The sequence below is a fragment of the Balaenoptera acutorostrata genome, chromosome 14 (assembly GCF_949987535.1).
Source record: "Balaenoptera acutorostrata chromosome 14, mBalAcu1.1, whole genome shotgun sequence".
Classification (NCBI taxonomy): Eukaryota; Metazoa; Chordata; class Mammalia; order Artiodactyla; family Balaenopteridae; genus Balaenoptera; species Balaenoptera acutorostrata.
Window position 1 is genome coordinate 91,607,015 of NC_080077.1, and position 12,710 is coordinate 91,619,724.

General features: G+C 35.1%; 1 protein-coding gene across 2 annotated transcripts in view; it reads left to right on the plus strand.

Moving 5' to 3' along the window:
* Window positions 1–12,710, plus strand: part of EYS (eyes shut homolog) — a 1,775,980-nt gene that overhangs the window by 855,357 nt on the left and 907,913 nt on the right. For both annotated transcript variants that reach the window (XM_057527983.1, XM_057527984.1), the window contains exon 21: window positions 4,816–4,940. In XM_057527983.1, the coding sequence (XP_057383966.1) occupies window positions 4,816–4,940 (125 nt within the window). The remainder of the gene's footprint in view (window positions 1–4,815; window positions 4,941–12,710) is intronic.

A 12,710-nucleotide genomic window follows, 5' to 3' on the forward strand; every position in this document is an offset into this window, starting at 1 on the left:
AGTATTCGCAGATGAAGCAACTGACAAAGGATTAATCTCCAAAATTTACAAGCAGCTCATACAGATCAATATCAAGAAAACAAACAACCTAATCCAAAAATGGGCAGAAGACTTAAATAGACATTTCTCCAAAGAAGATATACAGAATGGCCATCATCACAAAATCTAAAAACAATACATGCTGGAGAGGGTGTGGAGAAAAGGGAACTCTCTTGCACTGTTGGTGGGAATTTAAATTGATACAGCCACTATGGAGTACAGTATGGAGGTTCCTTAAAAAACTAAAACTAGAACTACCATACGACCCAGCAATCCCACTACTGGGCATATACCCTGAGAAAACGATAATTCAATAGGAGTCATGTACCACAATATTCATTGCAGCTCTATTTACAATAGCCAGGGCATGGAAGCAACCTAAGTGTCTATTGACAGATGAATAGATAAAGAAGATGTGGCACATATATACAACGGAATATTACTCAGCCATATAAAGAAATGAAACTGAGTTATTTGTAGTGAGGTGGATGGACCTAGAGACTGGTATACAGAGTGAAGTAAGTCAGAAAGAGAAAAATAAATACCGTATGCTAATACATATATATATGGAATCTAAAAACAAACAAACAAAATGGTTCTGAAGACCCTAGGTGCAGGACAGGAATAAAGACGCAGATGTAGAGAATGGACTTGAGGATGCGGGCAGGGGGAAGTGGAAGCTGGGACAAACTGAGAGAGTGGCATGTGCATATATACACTACCAGATGTAAAATAGATAGCTAGTGGGAAGCAGCTGCATAGCACAGGGAGATCAGCTCGTTGTTTTGTGACCACCTATAGGGGTGGGATAAGGAGGGTGGGAGGGAGATGTAAGAGGGAGGCGATATGGGGATATACGTATATGTATAGCTGCTTCACTTTTTTATAAAGCAGAAACTAACATACCATTGTAAAGCAATTACACTCCAATAAAGATGTTAAAAAAAATAATAAAGTGATAGGAACTGAAGTTGTGGAAAGAATAATAATAAAAAAAAAAACGCTAACCTACTTCCCCCCCCAAAAAAAAACCCTATAGGGGCTTCCCTGGTGGCGCAGTGGTTGGGAATCTGCCTGCTAATGCAGGGGACACGGGTTCGAGCCCTGGTCTGGGAGGATCCCACGTGCCACGGAGCAGCTGGGCCCGTGAGCCACGGCTGCTGAGCCTGCGCGTCTGGAGCCTGTGCCCCGCAGCGGGAGGGGCCGCGATGGTGAGAGGCCCGCGCACCGCGATGAAGAGCGGTCCCCGCACCGCGATGAAGAGTGGCCCCCGCTTGCCGCGGCTAGAGAGGGCCCTCGCACGAACCGAGGACCCAGCACAGCCAAAAATAAATAAATAAATAAATAAATAAATAAATAAATAAATAAATAAATAAATAAATAAATAAATAAAATTTAAAAAAAAAAAAAAAAAAAAAACCCTATAAAGCTCATGGTTTTTTTTCCTTTACAGAGGCAGCTAAAAACAATATTAATATTGATGATGGATAAGAATGTGGACAAATAAGCATTTCATATAATGCTGGCAAATATGTAACTGATAGAGCATATTTAAAAATTTTTTATTATAGTATAGTTAACTTGCAATGCTGTGTTACTTTCAAGTGTACAGCAAAGTGATTCTCTTTTATATATATTCTTTTGCAGATTCTTTTCCATTATAGTTTATTACAAGATACTGAGTATAACTCCCTGTGCTATACAGTAGGTCCTTGTTGTTTACCTATTTTATATATAGTATTGTGTATATGTTAATCCCAAACTCCTAATTTGTCCCTCCCCACCAGCACCACTATCTTCTTTAGTTGTTCTTTTTAATGAACAATTTATGATACTAAAGGAAAGAAAATGAACATTTCAGTGATGAACAAATGAGCCATAACTTTGTTTACTTTCCATGTAAGGGACCACTAGCAATGGAGAATTTTCTTTGAAAGGAAATTATCCTTGGTTCCTATGTGCTACAAAGAGGAAGTTCTTGGTCTCAGTGATAATTTAATATTGAAGATTTCACCTTGATTGTGCAGAATGAGCTCATAAATCCATACATAGTTAAAACAGGTCTTACTGTTTGTTGGTCAGGAGAGAGCTTTCAATTAGGTCCAGTGACAGTCTCGCATATTGGGGGTCCCTCTAACATGTTGGATCATTTAATACAGAGTTATCTATTAGCTTTGGCTGGATAGAGCTAGTTGCTCAAAATAAAACAGAGTGGCTATCTTTGGCTAGTGGGTGAGTGTACAGCCATAAAAAAGAATGAAATAATGCCATTTGCACCAACATGAAAGGACCTAGAGATTGTCAAACTGAGTGAAGTAAGTCAGACAGAGAATGACACTGACAAATATCGTATGATATCACTTATATGTGGAATCTAAAAACAAAAGGGTAAAAATGAACTTATCTACAAAACAGAAATAGAGTTACAGATATAGAACACAAACTTATGGTAACCAGAGGGTAAGAAGGGGGATAAATTGGGAGTTTGGGATTGACATATACATACTACTGTATATAAAATGGTAACTAATAAGGACCTACTGTATAGCACAGGGAACTCTACTCAGTACTCTGTAATGGCCTATATGGGAAAAAAAATCTTAAAAAATAGTGGATCTGTGTATATGAATAACTGATTAACTTTGCTGTACACCTGAAACAAACACAACATTGTAAATCAATTATACTCCAATAAAAATTTAAAAAAAAAATCCACCTGTGCAATTTGCTAGTGCTGTGACCTTAGAAACATTACTGGTGAATAAGTTTTCAGTTTATTAGCTACTGTAAAAATTGTGATCCAAAATTATATAATTTTCTTAACCTCTGTTTACTATTTTTTCCTTTTTCACCAGCATCACCTCAGACTGTGCTCTCACACATCATGTGTCAGTCATTTGAACTACTTGCAGTGTTGTAGGCACTCAGTAAATATGTAACTCTCATGAACTTTTCACTTTAATCAATGTTTGTAGATCCTTTATTAGTTCCTGGACCATGGTTTGACAACTGACATCTAAGGGGTTTGTATAATGTTATCCCAAAAGAAAGTATGGAGAGGAATTGCATGAGCAGACACAGACACTAATGTCAATCTCTGTATTTGTTTCCTAGGGATGGTGTAACAAATTACCACAAATTTGGTGGCTTAAAACAACAGAAATGTATTTGGTTACAGCTTTGGAGACCAGAAATCCAAAATCAAGGTGTCAGCAAGGCCACACTCTCTCTGGAGGTGTTAGAGACTCTAGTATAAACTATGCATCCTGACTATATATGTATATATATCCTATATATACATATATATGTACACACACAATGTATATATACAGGCACACATAAAGTTATCTTTGACTTTTTAAAATTTAAATTTGGCAGTTTCAAGTAAAGACGGTGCCCAAATTATGATGGTTGACTTAACGATTTTTTGACTTTACAATGGTGCAAAAGCCATGCACATTCAGTAGAAACCATACTCTGAATTTTGAATTTTGATTTTTTTTCCCTGGCAAGCTATATGGGGTACAAACTCTCTCATGATGCTGGGCAGTGGCAGTGAGTGCAAATACATGTACATATATTATATGTACCTATATGTTTATATTTAGCTTTTTTGAAAGATCTCTCATGTTGTAGGCATTCAGTAAATATGTAACTGTCATGAACATTGAACACTATACATATATATATTAACAATCCTACTTTTGAAGCTTCTAGAAGATCCATGTGTTCCCTGTCTTGGGGTTACATGACACCAAGCTCTTCCTCCTTCTTTACATGGCTTTCTTTCCTCTGTGTCCCTGTGTCTCCTCTTTATAAGAACACTTGTCTTTGGATTTAGGACCCACCCAGTTAATTCACTGTGATGTCATCTCAAGATCCTTAATTGTATCTGCAAAGACCGTTTTTCCAAATAAGGTCATTCACAGGCACTGAGTGTTAGGACTTAAATGTACTATTTTGGGGCCAGAGTTCACTCCTTTCTATTCCCTCAAGGGAGGTTCCCAATTACATGTGGTTAGAGCTCTGAAAACACATCTGAATGAGGGAATTCCAAGGTGAAAGGTGATATTTCTATCAAACTAAGGATAAGCACAACCAATATTTTAAATGTTATATTGTATTCGATATCAGTTTCAGTTACATGCTAAATTTAAAATTACTTATTTTATAAATTTAAGTAAATGTGGTCAAGTTTTCGGCTAAAACAGATCACTAAGGAATCATTTTATATTTAAATATTTGTGAAACACTGTATATAATTATCAAGCTTACCCCTATTTTAAAAGTTTACTGACTATCCTGTAATCAACCTTAGTCAATATTTTCTATAGTACAGGCATAGGTACTTTTATACATACATACATACATGCATTCATGCACACATGAATATGTATACCAAGCTACATATGTTTAAAATAAAATGGAAAGAGTAAAGTCTACAGTGATTTAGCTCTATGATGCTTGAGTCTTTTTATTTTCCCTTTTTCTTTGTGGCTATGGTTGTTTTTAGATCAATTGGCCTTAATTTCACTGAAAATACTAATAGATATCCATTAAATTATCTCTCATAAATAAACTACTAATAAATAGTTGATAATAAATGACTACTTCATGTCCTTAATTTTATAATAAATGACTATTTCATGTCCTTAATAATAAATAAATGACTACTTCATGTCCTTAATTTTATTCTTAATTTGGCAAATATTAACTCTACAATATGGACTCATGTGTATTATATAGAGATATGTATTTTTCACTTTTCTTTCTTAGATGTCTCCCTGGATTTTCTGGGAAATTTTGTGAAATTAACAGAAATGAAAGTTCTTCATCACCATGTCTAAATGGTGCGAACTGTGAGGATCACATCAATGGATATATTTGCAAATGTCAACAAGGTAATTATGAAAAAGTAATGATCATGCAAATGTCACATTTATTTACAAAATATATGTATTTATATATGTGTATTGTATATGTGTGTGTTTGTACAATACAATTTTGACAATCAACTCACCAATAATGTTGTTGAGTATCAACAGCTTCTAAGCAATGATCACACTTAAAAAATATGAAATCATTGTCCTGTTATACTAGTAATCAATCCTTTAGGCTATCAGCAAGAAATCCTGGTGCTTAGATCATGGTATCTCACTACTGGTATTTTCAAAATTTATGTAAGCTTCAAATTCCTGATCTTTATCTATATCCATTGTGCCTGGTTCACAACAAGTCCTTTGTAAAAGCTGGCTCATTAATATTTGCATTATTATACTGTCAATGATCATCAGTACAGAGATGGACAAGTTGGATGAACTGATTTTATTCAAGGGGAACTTTTTTATTAACAACAGGTCTTTTGGGCCATTTCTGCCTTTGCTCATATTATCTTTAACTGTATACTGATATAAACAAGTTGCATCCAGGAATCTTTTTCCCTCTCTTTCCTCTAGTTTTCTAAACTTTCAGATTTGTTGCTTTCTACCTGTGACTTCTATCACTCATCTTACCTTCAAAATTTAGTTTCATCCACCCAAAAAGATGTTGAATACATGAATTTCCTTGAGCAATAATAATCTCACAAGAATATATGTGGGGGATATTTTTGGTCACTAAAAAAGAATTCTCACTATTCACAGACCCCAGAGAAGACTTAAGACAGCTTGTGGATACCCCAGAGTTCTGGACTCCTGGTTATTTGAATCCCCAGAGGAAATAACAGCCAATAATTCTTAAAGATAAAAGAAGTAGAATAAAGCTTACAATGTTCTGATAGAAGAAATATATACCATTTAAAAGCTTTTACTTTTCCCCCAAAAAAAATCTTTGTCAGACAACAGAAGCAAGAAGAACTACAATCCTGCAGACTGTGGAATGAAAACCACATTCACAGAAAGATAGACAAAATGAAAAGGCAGAGGACTATGTACCAGATGAAGGAACAAGATAAAACCCCAGAAAAACAACTAAATGAAGTGGAGATAGACAACCTTCTAGAAAAAGAATTCAGAAAAATGATAGTGAAGATGATCCAGGACCTCAGAAAAAGAATGGAGACAAAGATCAAGAAGATGTAAGAAATTTTTAACAAAGACCTAGAAGAATTAAACAACAAACACTTAGAAGAATTAAAGAACAAACAAACAGAGATGAACAATACAATAACTGAAGTGAAAAATAAACTAGAAGGAATCAATAGCAGAATAACTGAGGCAGGAGAAAGGAAAAGTGACCTGGAAGACAGAATGGTGGAATTCACTGCTGCAGAACAGATTAAAGAAAAAAGAATGAAAAGAAATGAAAACAGCCTAAGAGAACTCTGGGACAACATTAAACACAACAACATTCACATAATAGGGGTCGCAGAAGGAGAAGAGAGAGAGAAAGGACCCAAGAAAATATATGAAGTGATTATATTAGAAAACTTCCCTAACAAGGAAAGGAAATAGCTAGCCATGTCCAGGGAGTGCAGAGAGTCCCATAAAGGATAAACCCAAGGAGAAACATGCCAAGACACTGAGTAATCATACTGACAAAAATTAAAGACAAATTATTAAAAGCAACAAGGGAAAAGTGACAAATAAAATACAAATAACCGATAAGGTTAACAGCTGATTCCTCAGCAGAAACTCTAGAAGCCAGAAGGGAATGGCATGATATATTTAAAGTGATGTAAGGGAAGAAACTACAACCACAATTATTCTACATGACAAGGATCTCATTCAGATTCAATGGAGAAATCAAAAGCTTTACAGACAAGCAAAAGCTAAAATAATTCAGCATCACTAAACCAGCTCTACAACAAATGCTAAAGGAACTTCTCTAAGTTGGAAACATAAGAGAAGGAAAGAACCTACAAAAACAAACCCAAAACAATTAAGAAAATGGTAATAGGAATATACATATTGATAATTGCCTTGAATGTGAATGGATTAAATTCTCCAACCAAAAGACACAGGCTCGCTCAATGGATACAAAAACAAGACTCATATATATGCTGTCTACAAGAGACCCACTTCAGACATAGGGACACATACAGACTGAAAGTGAGGGAATAGAAAAAGATATTCCATGCAAATGGAAATCAAAAGAAAGTTGGAGTTGCAATACTCATATCAGATAAAATAGATTTAAAATAAAGAGTGTTACAAGAGACAAAGAAAGACACTACATAATGATCAAGGGATCAATCCAAGAAGAATATATAACAATTATAAATATCTATGCACCCAACATAGGAGCACCTCAATACATAAGGCAAATGCTAACAGCTATGAAAGAGGAAATCAACAGTAACACAATAATAATAGGGGACTTTAACACCTCACTTACGCCAATGAACAGATCATCGAGACAGAAAATTAATAAGGAAACACAGGCTGTAAATGACACAATAGACCAGATAGATGTAATTGATATTTATAGGACATTCCATCTGAAAACAGCAGATTACACTTTCTTCTCAAGTGCACACGTAGCATTCTCCAGGATAGATCACATCTTATGTCACAAATCAAGCCTCGGTAAATTTAAGAAAATTGAAATCCTATCAAGCATCTTTTCCTGTCACAACACTATGAGATTAGAAATAAATTACAAGGAAAAAATGTAAAAAGCACAAACACATGGAGGCTAAACAATACTTCACTAAATAACGAAGGGATCTCTGACAAAATCAAAGAGGAAATTAAAATATACCTAGAGACAAATGACAATGAAAACATGACAATCCAAAACCTATGGGATGCAGCAAAAGAAGTTGTAAGAGGGAAGTTTATAGCAATACAATCCTACCTGAATAAACAAGGAAAATCTCAAACAAACAATCTAATCTTACACCTAAAGGAACTAGAGAAAGAAGAACAAACAACCTCCAAAGTTAGTAGAAGGAAAGGAATCATAAAGGTCTGAGCAGAAATAAATGAAATAGAAACAAAGAAAACAATAGCAAAGATCAATAAAACTAAAATCTGGTTCTTTGAGAAGAGAAACAAAATTGACAAACCTTTAGCCAGAATCATCAAGAAAAAGACGGAAAGTACTCAAATCAATAAAATTAGAAATGAAAAAGGTGAAGTTACATTGGACACCACAGAAATACAAAGTATCATAAGAGACTACTACAGCAACTCTATGCCAATAAAATGGACAGCCTGGAAGAAATGGACAGATTCTTAGAAAGGTATAACCTTCCAAGACTGAACCAGGAAGAAATAGAAAACATGAACAGACCAATCACAAGCAATGAAATTGAAACTGTGATTAAAAATCTTCCAACAAACAAAAGTCCAGGACCAGATGGCTTCACAGGTGAATTCTATTAAACATTTAGAGAAGAGCTAACACCCATCCTTCTCAAACGCTTCCAAAAAATTGCAGAGAAAGGAACACTCCCAAACTCATTCTACAAGACCACCATCACCCTGATACTAAAGATACTACAAAAATAATTACAGACCAATATCACTGATGAAGATAATGCAAAAATCCTCAACAAAATACTAGCAAACAGAATCCAACAGCACATTAAAAGGATCATACACCATGATCAAGTGAGATTTATCTCAGGGATACAAGGATTCTTCAATATATGCAAACCACTTAATGTGATACACCGTATTAACAAATTGAAGACTAAAAACGCTGTGATCATCTCAGTAGATGCAGAAAAAGCTTTTGACAAAATTCACATCTATTTACGATAAAAACTCTCCAGAAAGTGGGCATAGAGGAAACCTACCTCAACATAATAAAGGTCATATATGACAAAGTCACAGCAAACATCATTCTCAAAGATGAAAAACTGAAAGCATTTCCTCTAAGATCAGGAACATAACAGAATGTCCATTCTCACCACTGTTATTCAACATAGTTTTGGAAGTTTTAGCCACAACAATCTGAGAAGAAAAAGAAATAAAAGGAATACAAATTGGAAAAGAAGTAAACGTGTCACTATCATGGATGACATGATACTATACATGGATAATCCTAAAGATGCCATCAAAAGACTACTAGAGCTAATCAATGAATCGGTAAAGTTGCAGGATACAAAATTAATGCACAGAAATCTTTTGCATTCCTATACACTAACAACAAAAGATCAGAAAAATAAATTAAGGAAACAATCCCATTCACCATTGTAACAAAAAGAATAAAATACCTAGGAATAAACCTACCTAAGGAGACAAAATACCTGAATGCAGAAAACTACAAAACACTGATGAAAGAAATCAAAGATGAAACAAACAGATGGAGATATATACCATGTTCTTGGATTGGAAGAATCAATATTGTGAAAATGACTATACTACCCAGAGCAATCTACAGAGTCAATGCAATCCCTATCAAATTACCTATGGCATTTTTTACAGAACTAGAACAAAAAATCTTAAAATTTGCATGCAGACACAAAAGACCCGAAATAACCAAGGCAATCCTGAGGGAAAAAAACAGAGCTGGAGGAATCAGACTCCCTGACTTCAGACTATACTACAAAGCTACAGTAATCAAGACAATATGGTACTGGCAAAAAAACCAGAAATATAGATCAATGGAACAGGATAGAAAGCCCAGAGATAAACCCATGCACCTATGGCCAACTAATCTATGACAAAGGAGGCAAGGATATACAGTGGAGAAAAGACACCCTCTTCAATAAGTGGTGCTGGGAAAACTGGAAAACTACATGGAAAAGAATGAGATTAGAACACTCCCTAACACCACTCACAAACATAAACTCAAAATAGATTAAAGACATAAATGTAAGACAAGATACTATAAAACTCTTAGAGGAAAACATAGGCAGAACACTCTTTGACATAAATCACAGCAAGATCTTCTTTGACCCACCTCCTAGAGTAATGAAAATAAAAACAAAAATAAACACAAAGATCTAATTAAACTTAAAAGCTTTTGCACAACAAAGGAAACCATAAACAAGACAAAAATACAATCCTCAGAATGGGAGAAAATATTTACAAAAGAAGCAACTGACAAAGAATTAATCTCCAAAATATACAAGCAGCTCATGCAGCTCAATATCAAAAAAACAAATAACCCAATCCAAAAGTGGGCAGAAGACATAAATAAACATTCTGCAAAGAAGATATACAGATTGCCAACAAACACATTAAAGGATGCTCAACATCACTGATCATTAGAGAAATGCAAATCAAAATTACAATGAGATATCATCTCACATCTGTTAGAACGGGCATCATCAGAAAATCTACAAACAACAAATGCTGGAGAGGGTGTGGAGAAAAGGGAACCCTCTGGCACTGTTAATCGGAATGTAAATTGATACAGCCACTATAGAGAACTGTATGGAGGTTCCTTAAGAAACTAAAAATAGAATTACCATATGACCCAGCTATCCCACTACTGGGCATATACCCAGAGAAAACCATAATTCAAAAATACACATGCACCCTAATGTTCATTGCAACACTATTTGTGATAACCAGGTCATGGAAGCAACCTAAATGCCCATTGACAGGCGAATGGATACAGACAATGTGGTGCATGTATACAATGGAATATTACTCAGCCATAAAAAGGAATGAAACTGGGTCATTTGTAGAGACATGGATGGACTTAGAGACTGTCATACAGAGTGAAGTAAGTCAGAAAAAGAAAAGCAAATATCGTATATTAACGCATATATGTGGATTCTAGAAAAATGGTAGAGATGAACTGGTTTGCAAGGCAGAAATAGAGACACAGATGTAGAGAACAAATGTATTGACACAAAAGGGGGAAAGCAGGGGTGGCAGGTGGTGGTGGGATGAATTGGGATTGACGTATATATGCTAATATGTATAAAATAGGTAACTAATAAGAAAACTGCTGTATATAAAAATAAATAAGTAAAATAAGACTCAAAAAAAAATAAAGTTGGATGTAAGGAGTGCCAGGAAATAAGGTTGGAGAATTAAAAATATATATATTTTTGTCAAGGTCTGATCATTTAAAACTGTTAGATAGCCACCTTAAGCAATGCATGTAATCCTATGAAAACAGTTAAGAAACAAAACAAGTATTAAAGTCATTTTTACCATATCAATACATATCTTATAATTGCTAGTTCCATTTTTTATGTTGATAGATTAGTTTTGATGCTCCAGGTGAAGATTCCACTTGTTTCAGATTTACTTTAGACCTGGAGCCCTTCTGAAGCACCTGCAGCATTAAATGAAGTCCCGTTCTGAATGCTGCCCATCAGGTCCACTGTGGAAATGAAAGGTCTCAAAAATAACACCCATCTGCCTTGTTGGGTGATAACTCAGAACTTCCTGGTACTTTTGGTTTAAGACTTAGATTAGTTTTTTTTTTTTTTTTCCCCCATATAAAGCAGATTTATTTTAAAAGTTCTCAAATTGGAATGAGTTATCACAGTTGGTATAAGCAGTTTGATTAACAATATCAGTAGCTGTCCTTCACTGAATACTTGCTATAGACCCACACTAAGCAAAATCCTTATGGCCACCGCTCCATCCTTTTTTTTTTTTTTTTAATTATTATTATTACTTTTAATATTTGAATTTTATTTAATTTATTTTTTATAAATATATAAATAATTTATAATTAATATTCTTTCTTATTAGTTATCCATTTTACACATATTAGTGTATACATGTCAATCCCAATCTCCCAATTCATCCCACCACCACCCCTCCCCCACCACTTTCCCCCCTTGGTGTCCATACGTTTGTTCTCTACATCTGTGCCTCTATTTCTGCTTAGATTCTTCACAGCCAAGTCACAAGAGCACATACATTGTAAGCAACAAAACAAACAGACAAATTATTAGAAATTGCTATGGATACCTTCTCAGACCCCTGTCCCCTCCCAAGGGCTCTCTCCAGCCAGGGCTCTTAACCACACCAGCACTTCCTACTTCTGAAGTTATTTAAGGAATAATCTCACGCTTGCAGGTCACCTTTCAATCTTTCCTCATTTTTTTCTTCTTTCCTGATTGTCTTTAATAGCATAGTTAGCTGTTGTTGGTTTTTCTTTTTTTGAGTATTTTTCCTAATTTGTATCTTGAAATTCACTCTCTGACATGCAGTTCTATAGTTTTTATAAATGTGTAAAATTGTGTAAGTACCACCACAGCCAGTGCTGTGGCCACTGCCCTCACAATGTGCTCATGCCACCACTGTGTAGTCAGTCCTTTCCTCACCACCAACATGAATTCATTTTGATAGGAGTCTGATTTTTTTCTTCATCATTTTACCCTTGAAAATTCTCCCTGTTGTTGAGCTCTTCTTTCTGGCATATTCTGAATTTTAGATGTTGAAGGCCAAATGTGGGAGGCCTTGAGCACATATTTGTTTAGATAATACTAATTATAGTAACAATAACAATATTAGTGCATGGACACCCTGCTATTTTACATGTACTCACTTATTCAGCTTTCATAATGACCTTGTGAAGAAGGTATTTTTTTCATCTCATTTTTCCCATGAGGAAATGTATGTAGTCCCAGAGTCTTCGGGTAATCCCCCATATCATATTAGTGGCTAAACTGAAATTCACAGCCAGGAAGTCTGGCCTGGTGCTGTACCCTCATTTCTTATGTTCCCCAAAAAGGGCCTGCACTGAATAACAACTTCCCATAAAGTTTCAATTATGCAGGATGAGTAAGTTCCAGAACCCTGCTCTAC